At 34.7% G+C, this 14,002-nt stretch overlaps 2 protein-coding genes across 2 annotated transcripts; both read left to right on the forward strand.

Annotated features, from left to right (window-relative positions):
* Nucleotides 1–2,422: 2,422 nt before the first annotated feature.
* On the forward strand, nucleotides 2,423–2,860 carry LOC143557244 (uncharacterized). The gene has a single exon (XM_077046361.1). It carries the CDS (start codon nucleotides 2,423–2,425, stop codon nucleotides 2,858–2,860), a length of 438 nt encoding a protein of 145 aa, XP_076902476.1.
* A 6,187-nt stretch (nucleotides 2,861–9,047) lies between these two features.
* LOC143557228 (transcription factor TCP24-like) lies at nucleotides 9,048–13,529 on the forward strand. Its single transcript, XM_077046346.1, has 2 exons — nucleotides 9,048–10,278; nucleotides 13,323–13,529. Exon 1 carries the CDS (start codon nucleotides 9,155–9,157, stop codon nucleotides 10,241–10,243), a length of 1,089 nt encoding a protein of 362 aa, XP_076902461.1. The 5' UTR covers nucleotides 9,048–9,154; the 3' UTR covers nucleotides 10,244–10,278; nucleotides 13,323–13,529.
* Nucleotides 13,530–14,002: the final 473 nt, after the last annotated feature.

Raw genomic sequence — 14,002 nt, forward strand, 5'->3', positions numbered from 1 at the left:
AGAAACCGAACCGAAAAAACCAAACCAAATTGGAAACCGACGGTTCGGTTTTGAACTTTAGCAAAAACCGAAATATTGATTTTGGTTCGGTTTTGTGTTTTGTTAAGAACCAAAAAAACCGAACCGAACCGAATTAACAAAAAAATGAAATAATCATAAATATCTTAACCATAACCATTAAAACAAAATATACCAACAATCATTTGTTTAGTTTTAACATATGGCTAATAACAAATATATTTGGTTGCTACATATTGTTAATAACTAATAATACTAATACTTTTAGTTTGATTTTCATTTTTTATTTTAATTGTATCCTTTCTTAGCTTTTAATATTTGAAGCCCAAATATTCAATATTCTATTAATCATTAATTCAAAGAAAAAAAAATCATGCACAATTTCAATATCTTGGGTTAGGTGTTTTTTTTGCCCAAAATGTTTTGGCTCGATTAGAAAAATCGAAAAAACCGCATCCAAAACCGAACCGAACCCAAAAACCGAAAACCAAAAAAACCGAAACCGAACGGTTTGAAAAAACATAAAATCGAAAGTTTGTTTTTTGGTTCGTCAGTAACCGCACCGAACCGCACCACGCACACCCCTAATCTTTTCCTCTAATTTCCTTCCAACTCAAGAACACACTTAATTAAAAAAAATTTCTTCCCTTCCCTCTCATTTCCCTTCCTTTCATTGGTTAAAAAACTCGAGAACAAGGCGTTAGCTTCATCTTTCTTCTTTAGTTTTCTCTTTAGTTGCAACTCATTTTATGGGGTTGGTTCCAAAGTTAAGGAAGGTGATTACAAATTATCATGGAAGCGCTCGAGATTGTCTCATAACTATTACACTAAATAATTAATTTAAGGGGGCGGCTGCCCACCTTCATCAAAGCTTCGGTCCACCTCTGCTTACCATTAGATGTGCTCTTAGTTCTTTTCCAAAATTAGGTCTTAGTCCTATAAATTGTTATAACCTACACTGAAGAACAAATAACAATTAGCCACAATGTTAAGGAAATGATGCGAATTCTAATTTTAACCAATAAACTTTTTTAAAGAAATAATGAAAAAACCGAGATACCATCGCCTAACATATATGGGATGTAACTAAGCCACTTAAAAATAACCATTAGGACATGTTATTTAGGGTGCGTTAGCTTCACAGAATTCTTGAGAATTCAGAAGAATTGGAATTAAAATCTTATGACATGGCGTGTTCGCTCAGTTGGAATTGGAATCTTAATTCCATTTTTACTTCCAATTTGATGTGTTCGGTTCAAAGAATTGGAATTGGTATAGGAATTTAATTCCTTCAAATTTCTTTAAATAAAGGAATTTCAAATCTTTCCAAAATGTGGAGGAATTCAAATAAATTCATTAGAATCTTTTCTTGATTTTTTTTAACGAGGACAACGAATAAAATGTTTTAGTTTTTTTTTTTGTTTTTAATTTATATTTTGAGTTATGAATTTCATTGCATTTTGGTAAGAAATAGTAGATTGGGCATGAAAGTGAGGAATTGATGTTATTGCCCATAGGTTTTCACACGAAGTACATTTTGGGATGTTAAAATGCAACTTTATTGGGGTGTTGGTGGAGGAGACACAATTATCATATGTACAACAATACAAACCTTAACTAAAATTAGATCTGATTACGGGTCAAAGTTGTTACTTTTGATTCAGTGTCATACCTAATATGTCCTTTTAATTTATTTTTATTTAGGCTTAAATCTCACAAGTAATGTTTAAACAGGCAATTTTTTTAGAACCATGGTGGTTTAAACAGGTAATTAGTTTCAGATTTATTTACAATTTAAACATGCATCTTCAAAGCATCACAACAACAAACTTTCGCAATCCGTCTCGTAAACGTCATATCATATTTCAAAATTTTCTTAAAAGCTCTTGCTTACTCTATAACAGCAAACCTAAACCCTATATCCATGAGAGCGGAAGAGAGAGGATGCCCCTCCCCCAGATGTGCCACCTGACAAGTTTGTTGCGGGTGGGTTTGTAATCACAACCTTACCTCCACCAACTTGCTTCACAACAAGGAAAGTTTGTCACACAAAGTTCATTCATTTGCCACATCATTCGGATCTCAGCTGCGTAACCTGTTGTTGATGCTCTCAAAACATTGATGATAAACCAATCACAGTCCCCATCGCAAAGCATGACAACGCCAACTTGTTGATGATAACTTGATAAGTTACAAATTTAATCACGACATAGGACATATATAACAATTGTTTGATGCATACATGACAATTTCCACAATAGGAATATATATAACAAAGATGTTTTGATTTTCAATCCAAAAAGACTACCTAGAATATAAGAATAAAAATACCGGAAATAACTATATTATGAAGTGAAGTAAGTGGGTTCCGGAGAAGTGTAATATTCATGTTTGGAGGGCGGAAATGGATAGACTTCCTACCCGGGGAACTCTTGAACGGAGGAACATTCCGGTCTCGGATAGCGCGTGTGCTCTGTGCGAAGTTGGGAGGGAGACGGTGGATCATATCATGACGGGTTGTGGGATAGCGGCGGTAGTTTGGGAACATATAAGCCGTTGGTGTAAAGTTCCCCCTATTTTCGGATTTTCAGTTAGAGATTTGTTAGAGCTTCACAAGACCACCAAGCTTGGAGTAGTGGAAAAGGAGGCGTTTCATGGAATTATTACAATAGCGTGTTGGAGATTATGGAAGGCGAAAAATGAAAAAGTGTTTGATGGTAAGGAAGTTATTGTGAAAGAGATTATTGGAGATATTAAAGCTTATGGTTTTCTTTGGTTCAAGTATAGGTCTAAACATAAAACGTTAGCTTGGTCAATTTGGTGTAAGTTTGCGTTTATGTAATTCTTTGTTTTGGGTGGCTGTCCTCCGGCTTGTGGAGGTAGTTTTTGGTGTTGGGTTGTTTGTGCGTTGGTTTGTTTATAAAAGTTTATAGTTTGAAAAAAAAAGAATATAAACAACTTACATAAAATTTAAACAAAACAAGATTTAGCTCAATTATTAGTCTTATAAAGATACAATTGAGTCTGACATGGTTATTCACTTGTAGACGTGTTGGAAAAGTAACACCTTTTTATTATTAACTAAAATTTATTAGAGCACCTTAACAAGTTCTTCACGAATAGCTATGAAGTCGGTGCTACGTGACATAAAGTTTGTGGGCTCTTTTTTAATCGACTTTATTAATTATTTTTTTAATCGACTTTATTAATTATCTCGTCAAACTAATAGGTTTGGATCAAATACAAATGAAATTAACGTGTTATAATTTATTTATGATGTAATTACATAAACACTCTACTTTTATATATAATTACTCTACTTGATTATCACGTTTAACACGTTAATTTCATTTGTACGTTAACTTTCCCCTAGATGGTCTTGTGATGTAATTTAATTTTCATAATAATAAAACTTTACCCGTTTTTCTCTGCACATGTTCATCAGTTAACACTCCTCTCCTATCAGGCTATCACAATCTTCATCCACGGTGTTCGTAACAATGGATGTCTACATTCCATTCTCTTACATATCGGCACCGTCTCCTCAAGTCAACTAAGGATACCTATCTTCAAAGACAATATTCAACAGGGGTACCTTCAAACAGGGATGAGCTCGGGAGGGATCCTGAAAATACCGGTCCAAATATTTGAAAATATTTGGTATCGTTACCTGTATTTCATACAAAATTCGATAAGTATCAGTACCGAAAACTCATAACTTGATACCGACAGTACCAAATGAGTACCAAGTTCGATACCAACAAGGATCGACACTCATACCGAATATGTTCATCTCCACCATCAAAAACTGCCCATTAGCTATACTCTTTCTAGAAAGTAATAAAAATATGGTGTTTATAGTGATTTATAATAATAAACTATAAGTTGATCAGTGGGATCTCTGCAAGACCCAATGACCCATCATCTGCTTTGAATAAAAATAGTATTATTAGGACAATGCAAATGGTGGGAGCATTGAGACATAATTGCTTGTACGGACAAAGTAAGTTTCCCAATTGCTACCAACTTTAACTTTACCAATGCCATTTGCCTATGAATGCAAAACAACCATCCCTCTCATGGATATAAAATATTTTGTCACATTTTGGATGTATTGAAAATAAAAACAAAAATATGCTTTAACTAGTCACAAGGATTTTATCATTTAGAAGTTGGTATAGCAAGACCAACTATGGGTAGAGTTGTTAAAATAACTCACGACTCGTTGGAAAATAGCTCAAAAAAAGCTTCTTTGAAGTCAGCTTGAAAGTTCACGAGATAAGCTGAGTTGGCTCACCTAAATTTAAAACTAGGCTTGAGCCTAGCTCATTAGCTCGCTCATTTAACTCCCTCAATATAATATCCCATGAAAGAAGCTAAGTTTTTATAAGAACAAAAAAGACACAATCATCCTTTTTTTTTCTTTTCTTTTGTTGTATCTTTCCATAGAGATATTATTATTTTGTGTACGTTATGTTTTTATTCATATATGCAACAAATACAAAATTCTAAAATAAACGAGTTAGCTTCTCGAGCTGACTCGTCTAGCTAGTTTCATGTTTCATCCTATGTTAAAGAAGTGTTGGGGTTATTCTATTACACTCCAAGGGAGAATATATGGCTAACCACCATATTGAGATTAACTGAAATCCAATATGGCAATGGTTAATTATTACTGTTCAATGATCATATTTGCCACAGATAAATCAAGTTGTTGATGATCATAGTTATAACTGATATAGTAGCAACCTACAATAAAATATACGCTCCAACTGACTGTTATTTTCACATAACTTTTCATCAATAATACTATTTCGAAGTGACATCCATTGTTGGTCATTTCTATGCCATTTGGGCCGATTTTGATGTTGCAAAGGGCTAGACTTCCTTGAAATATCAAAGGTCCCTAGGTGCACAAAATTAGAATATCATTAGCTGAGCGTATATTATACAGACTAGGGGTGTGCAATAACTGAAACCGTAATTGAAATGCGAACCGTTAACCGAAAACCAACCAAATCAATCGGTTATGGCTAAACAAATCTCATTAACCGATCATTCGATTATGTTAAAATGTCTTTACTAATTGAACCGAACCGAATTATTTTATTTTATTATATCTACATACTTAGCAAATTCTACTTGATAACTACCCAAAAGTGAATTCTCGTTCCTTGTATCCGTTAGGTAGCATAAATATGTATTTATATTTATCCAAAACAATTTTGGTTTATTATTTTTTTAGTTTTTCTTTGAATGGCAACCACATTCTCTAGTAGATTACACCTTTATTAACAACTATCGGACTTGAATCCACACCTTTTAAAGACAACCCTAGTGATAGACCAAAGGTCCTTTGGTACTACTATTTATTTAATTTTTTTATTAAAAAGTGGATGTATCTATTCAAGTTAAATCATAAAAGTGAAATTTGTTGTTGTAGACCCATCAATTTCTTAATGTTAAGTGGATTTGTATTTTGGAAAGGAGACAAAAAGCTAAGAGATTTATTTCTATTTAATACTTAATTTTTTTATATAATATAATTAGTATAATTGTAAATATAGTCTGTTTGTTTATTCCTAACCTTAATAAATTAAATATTTTCGAAATTTGATTGATGTTGAATGGGTTCGTTGCAAGAATATCTTGAACGAGATCTGATTTGTCCTATGCCACCCTGTTTGTATGCCCGTACATATAATATTATAATATATATTTTATATTTTTAACATGTAATTTAATTTGTACAAATATAAAGATGCTTGAGAATGGATATAGTAAATTTTTTATTTACAAAAGTAATTTCAAATATGTAGAAAAAAAGATATACTATTATTATTTTCTGAACAATGAAGAGACAAAACCCAGGAATATTCTCAACAAAGTTCGATGTCGTGAGGCCTAACTCATCTAGTGGTGCTACATCGAAACATACAACTTACACATGTATGATACATAGCCGTTTTTAACTTTGTTTATTTAGTTGAAGATCCATAGCCAAGAAACTCTACCTAGATATCAAACGTGTCTACAAGAGACTTGGATAGTCTTTTAAGACATCAAATGCTATGTTTCATGCTATTCTGGTAACATTCTCAAAATTTTCACTAACAAATATTCGATAACTATGTGACCTTGACTCATCATATATATGTCATTTGTTTTGATAGCAGTATGGGTAATGGCAAACCTATGCTTCGAGATGCCAAACATATTTTTAGTCATACATGAGCAGAAGACATGTAAAAAACCGTTCATTATATTTTCTATACAAGCGAACTCAATCGGGGTGCTCACAATATGAGAGCCAATATTTGTTTGGGTTCACATGATTGTCGTCGTAAATACCCCAAGGGTATATAAGATGGGGAATCACGGGTTCACAAACCCGCTCAAGAGGGGGTAACATGGGGGAAGTTTTTATTGGGAAGCGTGGCGTTCAAATGATAGAGCTAGAAGCCAAGAACACCATTACAAGTGGTTTGGATGAGGTGACTACATCTTATTAGTTGGCTTGATATGTATGTTCGAAAGGGTTTCAAAATGAACACCTAATCCCCTTAGACCAAGCGTACTGGCACGTTGTGTGCGGCGTTGTATGCTATAACGCTGGGGGTACACCACCCCCCTGCGTTTTGTCTTTTTTTTGCTACGTTATAACTAAAACACGGGTTAATTGCACGCAAATAAAAAAAAAGAACCGTTGGGCCATGTTTACGTTAGAAAGCCGTTGGTTTTTTTTAAAAGAATTATATTAATTAAATTATACTATAAAAACAAACCAAATTCATATTTTTTTAACGCATTCCTCTATTTCTTCCACTTCTATATATTTTTTACTCAAATATTTCTACCAAAATGTTTCCCAATAACAACCAAAATGTTCTCGGTTTCGGTCAATTTGCCCGTCAAGGCAACCGAAATCCACAACCGAACCCATCTACCGCCCCGATGCCAACCCTACATATGATGGACCCGCAAATGGCCGCGTACATTGCATATTTACAAAACTCTATGCCAAATGCGGTGCCCGGTTTCCAAAACCCAACGACAAACCTTTTCGCCGTTTCGGGTTCCCAACCCGTCCTGTAGACCGAACCCGAGTTCGAGTTCGTGCTGGAGACACAACCCGTCCCGAAGACCGTAGGCGGTTCGAGCCAACGAGGACGTCCAAGAAAACACGCAAAGAAGCCCGCCGGCGAACCTCGGGTTAAAAAGAAGGTGATACCGTGGAGTATCGACGAGTGCGTACTATGTGCTCGTGCTTGGTGCGCGATATCGGAAGATGCAAAATGCGGTGTGTTTTTAAAGTACATATATATTTTTGTAAATTTGTTAAAACAATCATTGAACGTATAATGTTTTTATTTTTTTTAGTGAATTAACAAAAAACGGGGTATTTTGGCACAAAATTATAGAGTTGTCCCACGACCTTGGCGGGGACTCACGTCGAGAAAAAGATTCGTTATTGTCGAAATGGGGCGACATAAACACCAAATGCATGGGTTTCCATACGGTTTACTCCCGGATCAATCGAACGAGAAGTAGCGGTGTCTCGGACGCGGAAGTCATGGAAAACGCGTTGACAGAGTATCAACATAAGGTCTCGGGGGCCTTCAACTACTTTGGCATTTGGAAAGACCAGTTGAGGTTTCACCCAAAATGGGGCCAGGTTTTGGATGCCGAAGCCGAAAGTGGTCTGCGTAAAAGAAAGTCTAAAACATCGTCTTCGGCTGATCCAGACACGCCCCGTTCCGACGCTCGAAACTTCAACTTAAGCGATAATGATGCCTTGAATACTATCGAGATGCCTCGGCCGGGGGGTAGAAGAACCAAGGGCAAGGGAAAGGGGTTGCTTCGTCGTCGAATCCCGAAATGGATAGTCAATTCAAATAAATGAACTCTCGACTCCGAGATTTACACGAACTTGAAACCGAACGACTTAAAGTAAATTTGGACGCCGTCGAACTTCTTAGAAGAAATGAAATGGACAAAACCATCGAGATTTTATCAAGTGAGCTAACCGAAGCCGACCCGAGAGTCCAATCTCTAAAAACTGCTCGACAAGCGAAAATTTTAGAAAAATATAACATGTAGTTTTATTAGTATGTTTTTTGTATTTTTTTTAATTTGATGTATTTTTTTTATTTATTTCAGTTTTTATTTGGAAGTTTAATGTAATTTTTAATTTTAAGTTTATTTATTTAAATGATTTATTATTTAAATGATTGGGTGCCACGTGGCGCATAACGTCTGGGGGTGAAGAGTTATTACTACATGTTTTGGTAAAAAACCATAACTCTTACTGGGCGCCACGTGACGCATAACGCCTGAGGGTGAAGAGTTATGACTACTCATGGTCTTAGGAATACAAATTCTTAAGAGTGGACAAAGCGGTCCCAACACCTCGCTTTTCCCGCCATGTACCTAATGTTGTAGGGAGGTCTTCTCGCCTCTCCCGTTGTCATTCTTCTCGATTTGCTCCTGCTTCTCTCCATTTTCGTCTTTGTTTCTTTCCCGAATTGCGGAGAGCTACCCAACACCCCTCTCCACCATGCCCTTCCGCTTCAAGAATTTTTTTCTTCGGATATCATCTTTCCTGCCATTCCGTCACTACAAATAATGAGAGAATACAATGCATATATGTTTGTTAGACATGCCCGACTCATTATCAGATTATTTATAAAATTTATCCATTTAACTCATTTATCACAACCCGTAACAACTTTTCAACCCATTTATTACAACTCCTATCAATTCTTATTATTTTAAAATAATTGAAACTAATATTTATATGAGAAATTTAACTCTGTTTTCTCAGAAAAATAAGCTTTAAAGAGTCCTTCCCTCCTGACAATTTTTTACCCCCATCTGCTTCTTCTGCACATATACATACACACACTGTGTATCTATACATGTGTCTGTATACATGACTACAAAAGCCAAACCAGTCATCAATACAAAGGACAGGCACCCATCAATACTCTCTCTCTCTCTCCCTCTAAATATATACACCCCCACTTTCTCTCTCTAAAACCCATTCCATATTTCCATTCTCTCTCCACATTATCTTAAGATACTTGTATAACAAATTCAATTCAGTTCAATTTTATTCGCATGTAATTAGCTTGGTATGGAAGTAGCTGAAATTGAATTCCAAACCCAAGTCTCGAAGTTCCAAAGAGTCAGTTCCAACACCAGCACCACAACCAATGATAATAATAATAATAATAATAACCATAACAGTAACAAAAATAACCATCACAGCAATGATAATAATAATATTACCAACAACAACAAGGTTGTTACAACAACCACAACTGGATGGCCTTCCTCACGGATCGTCCGGGTGTCCCGGGCGTCCGGGGGGAAGGACAGGCACAGCAAAGTGTTAACATCCAAAGGTTTAAGGGACCGCCGTGTACGGCTGTCCGTTAGTACAGCTATACAATTTTATGATTTACAAGATCGATTGGGGTATGACCAGCCGAGTAAGGCGGTCGAATGGCTGCTTAAGGCGGCCGCTAGCTCTATTGATGAGCTTCCGTCGTTGGATCCTCCGTTTCCTCTCTTTGATTGTGCCAATAATGATAGCGGTAAGTCTCCGGCGTGCAGTAGCACGTCGGAGACTAGTAAAGGAACTGGTTCTGAGCTCAGTTTGTCTCGATCTGAGAATCGGAACAAGGCGAGAGAACGGGCTAGGGTTAGGGTTAGGGTTTCGAATCCGGGTAATAATATTATGCATGAGAATTCGTCTTTCACAGATCTACTCACCGGTGGTGGTGGTAATAATACTAATAATATTACCACCACCAGTACTGCTACCGCTACCGCTACCGCTACCACCACCGCCAGATCTCCTATGGATTATTTCTTCAACCAAAACCACCAGTACGCTTTCCTCCAAGACAGCTTGGGAGACGGTGGTGGTGGTTATAATTTGAATTTTGCGATGACGGCATCAAAAGCAGCACCCAATGGTGGCGGTGTGGTGGCGGTTGCTCCTGGTGGTGGTTATAGTAGGGGGACCCTTCAGTCCAATTTACTACAATCAGTGTTTCCATACCATCAGCATCTAGACGGATCTACGTCTACAAATGTTCCGTTTTACCTCGGAACGAATGTAGCCGTTGATCATTATGCGGCTTCGGGCGGGTACCATATTAGCTATGGCGGAGATCATGATCATGATAATGAGAACAAACAGAAATTAAAGGACTGAGAGTGGTACTTGCATCAATGGTAAATAATTAATCTCTATATACATATCTATTTATATACATGTGTATGAATTAATGTGTTTATTGTGCATATGCATTAATTAAAATGACATGCATGTCCCCCTTGATTTACATCTAATATTCATATTCCATATTTTTGATGACTCTTGTTTTAACCCAAAGGTTAATTCTCTATTTTACTTGTACCCCTCAGGCTTCAACTTGTCACATGAATAATATTTTTTATATGTGCTAAAACAAAAAAAAGACCTTTTTTACTTGATTTTTTTAAGGAGTACAATGAAGATTTAAGTTTTTAGTGATACTTTTTCAACATTAGCATTTTTTTTAAAAAAAAGTTATATTTGTGAAGATTCTGTTAGTACAAACCTTTTAAGCAACTTGTCAAATCATAAATTTACAACATTGACAGTTGATATTATATCAATATGTAAAGTCATAAATATTAAAGCTTTTGGAAGATAAAAGATTAAAAATGTATAAACTTTTAAACAAATCAAATAGATAACCATCAATCTTTTTAACCTAACATGAGTTTTATTAATCTTTCTGTTGCAAATGTAAAGTCAAAATAACACATATGACACTTTAAAGTCAAACCTAAACCTTTTTACTTAAGTGTACATTCTCTAAAAAAAATGCTTCAAACTTATTCAAGGGCGAAGCTTGTATTTGTGGCCCGAGGTGGCCTTTTTTCCTCACCGGTATAAATTTAAGCTTTTTGGTCTAAAAGTTTTGAGTTCAGTCATTACGGTGTTTTCGTCCAAGTTTCGCCGCTGGATTGATGTAATATTAATAAAATACATTTTGTGTGTGTGTTTTGAAGATTTAAATTAGGACTAAATATTGTGAAACTAAAAACATTTTGGCTTTCTAGGTTGAAAACATGCATGGAATAGTGAGTACTATTGTTAATTAATATAAAAATATGAAGATAAGATATAGGATAGAATAGGTTAGATTAGTTGTTTGTTTGTTAGGCTTTAATGGTTTATGGATTTATAGTTTGGTTTCCTTTGAATCAAGCATGTCTAAAAGAAAAGACAGGTGTTATTGTGTTAACCTTCCACTTTATTCCACAATAAAATCACATTAACCCACTTTCATTAAACTTCCGACAGATTCCTTAAATTTATGTCTTTTAGTATTATTTTTAAATATTATTTTATTCAGCCAATGGGTTTATGTTTCACTGAAACCGAAATTTATTTTTTTTGTTCCTGGGCTGGGCCGGTTTCGAGCAGTGGAATGGGCACGCACCTCACCATTTTGCTTTAGGGTTTTGTTATTATTTTTATATAGGTGGGACCCACATAGGTTGGCTTAGGTTTATATTTAGGCAAGCATGTATGCTTTTTGATTGGTGGAATTAGTTAAAAATGAAATAAAATATATATTATTATACTTGTGCTCTTTTGACTACATAGATGATAGTAAATATATATTATTAAGTGTTTTTATAAAAAAGAGAGTTTTTTTTATTTAATGAAAAACACGGGATAATTTTCTGGAAAACTCTTAGGGTGTTTGATGTCGTGAGACTTAATCTACTTAGGGGTGTGTAAACCCGGGAATATTGCACATTAGTGAGATTTGGACCCGCAACATCAACCAGAAGTTTAGCCCGTGTTTTTCGTTAAATTCATCATTTTATGGAGAATATCAATTATATCATACTTAATAATAATAATAATAATAAAAGTTTTCCATTTTTATGGAGAATGTTTATATCATTTATCCATGTTTAGGATTCTTCAATAGGTAACTTTTTTTTATTTATATCATAATATGGAATATATGGGTTATTATATTAAGAAGTTTTCAATAAGTATTTCATGATCAGATTCCTTACTAATATAAAATTATGAGTTTGCTAAAGATTGTCTACAAAACCTAACTATTATTAAGAAAAATATACTACTTGATAAAATATGACATATAATTATGTGTGTGCAATCTCTGCTATTAAAAACATTATCCACCTTTTTTTACAATGTTAGTTGCAATATGATCTCAAGTTGTTTCACAAGAGATTTTTATCAGTTATGCTTCTTGACTAAGATGCAATTATCTACAATCTTTTGGTCTAAAGTGATGATAGGTTTAAAAAATGTTGTATAGTTAAAGGTGGCTAGGGTTTTAAAAATGATGGTTGACACTTGACAACTGCCAATGGTTAGTCTCCACTTTCCAGCTTTGCTTTAGCCTTTAAGGTTGTATCATAAGTCAATTTTTTCTCATACCATCACATAAACTCAAAACTTAATTATTATTATTATTATTATTATTATTATTATTATTATTATTATTATCTTTTTCATAAATTGATAACCAAAAGCATCTACTGTTATATGTATCCTCTTCTGCTTTTATGGCTGATATGTTGTTTTCATGCATTTGTATAATACATTTCAATAGATAAATGACACACTTAATCATGATGATGATGGTAGAAACAGACACTAAATGATGTTGCAGCCTTGCAGGCTAATTAAGTTATAGTATGCAGTCAGTGTCATTGGACTAACTGTGCATTGTGATATTGTACTTTATGCATTAGGTATTGTACTTAGCAGGGTAGGCTCGGAGGGTGTGCGAGCCGCACCATCGGCCGGGGCACATAAGTTTCGAGGGCACAAACTTTTTTATACATATTACATGAATATACGTAAATTTGTTTTTTGGTGTTAAAATAAGATTATTTTCAATGGTTTATGAGATAATTACATCCTGGTTTCTGCTTATAATAAATCGGTTAATAAAAGTTTTATCCATGTACATTAGCGAATAAAAAATTTCCGTTAAGGTCTATAGGCCTTTTTATTTTGGCTCGGCCAAGATATTTAAATTCTCAGAGACGGCTACTTAATAATTAGTATTATACATGTCAAAGTAAGAGTTGATTTATGTGCCAATAATTTGTTATATATTTTGTCACTACTTATTGACACATAAAATGTGAACTTATTTTAGCATGCAATTATCTATTTTTGTTACAAAATATTGAAATTTTGTGTTATTTCACAGGTAATGAAAGATGAGGAAATGAGATTTCATGACAAATTGTAATTGTGTTGGTGATGGATGATAAGTTATTTGCAGTTGCATTGGCTTTTAGAGGAAGACAAACATTTTTCTTCCTTTATTTTGTATTTTGAAACTTTTAATTGTGTGTAGTGCAATGCAATGCAGTGAAATGGTTTGCTTGTGTGCTTAGGCTAAAATTCATGTTTTTATGTTATCTATTAAGTACTAATTGTGCATTAATTAATTTAATGGCTTATTAATTGTTACCCACTTTTATTTTAGTGATAAATAAAAGGGGTAACTTTGTAGTATAATAACCAAGTTTTTTAAATGTTTCACAAATATTCGCATTGATTAGTTTGTCACTCTCAAGACCCCCTCCAATGTAGCATGCGTTGCCCGCCCGTCGCTAAGGTGGCAACTGTATTGCGGGGCATGTAACATTGAGACTGGGCTGCACTTGATGGTCGTTGCACGTAGCCAAGAACCCAAGAACGGTTGTAACTGATTTGTTTATTAATTGTCTAACAGGTCGATGATGTAAATATTAAAAAGTAGGTTGTATGTGGAAATTATGGTGGTGGTGTAGGTAAAAACGTAAAAATATGTTTTTGAAAGAATGAGCTCAAAGTTGATTGACATGATGACTAGGTGGATCTACATGTGAGAATAATGTGTTGCATCGTTGCGGATAGTCTAAGCGACTCAAGTTT

The sequence above is a fragment of the Bidens hawaiensis genome, unplaced genomic scaffold, assembly GCF_021521415.1.
Source record: "Bidens hawaiensis isolate Kalapana, Puna unplaced genomic scaffold, B.hawaiensis_p1.1 tig00018849_1, whole genome shotgun sequence".
NCBI classification, from domain to species: Eukaryota; Viridiplantae; Streptophyta; class Magnoliopsida; order Asterales; family Asteraceae; genus Bidens; species Bidens hawaiensis.

Bases quoted from the DNA above. Each gene is read 5' to 3' on its own strand.
- LOC143557228 (XM_077046346.1), top strand. From the start codon at position 9,155: ATGGAAGTAGCTGAAATTGAATTCCAAACCCAAGTCTCGAAGTTCCAA.
- LOC143557244 (XM_077046361.1), top strand. From the start codon at position 2,423: ATGGATAGACTTCCTACCCGGGGAACTCTTGAACGGAGGAACATTCCG.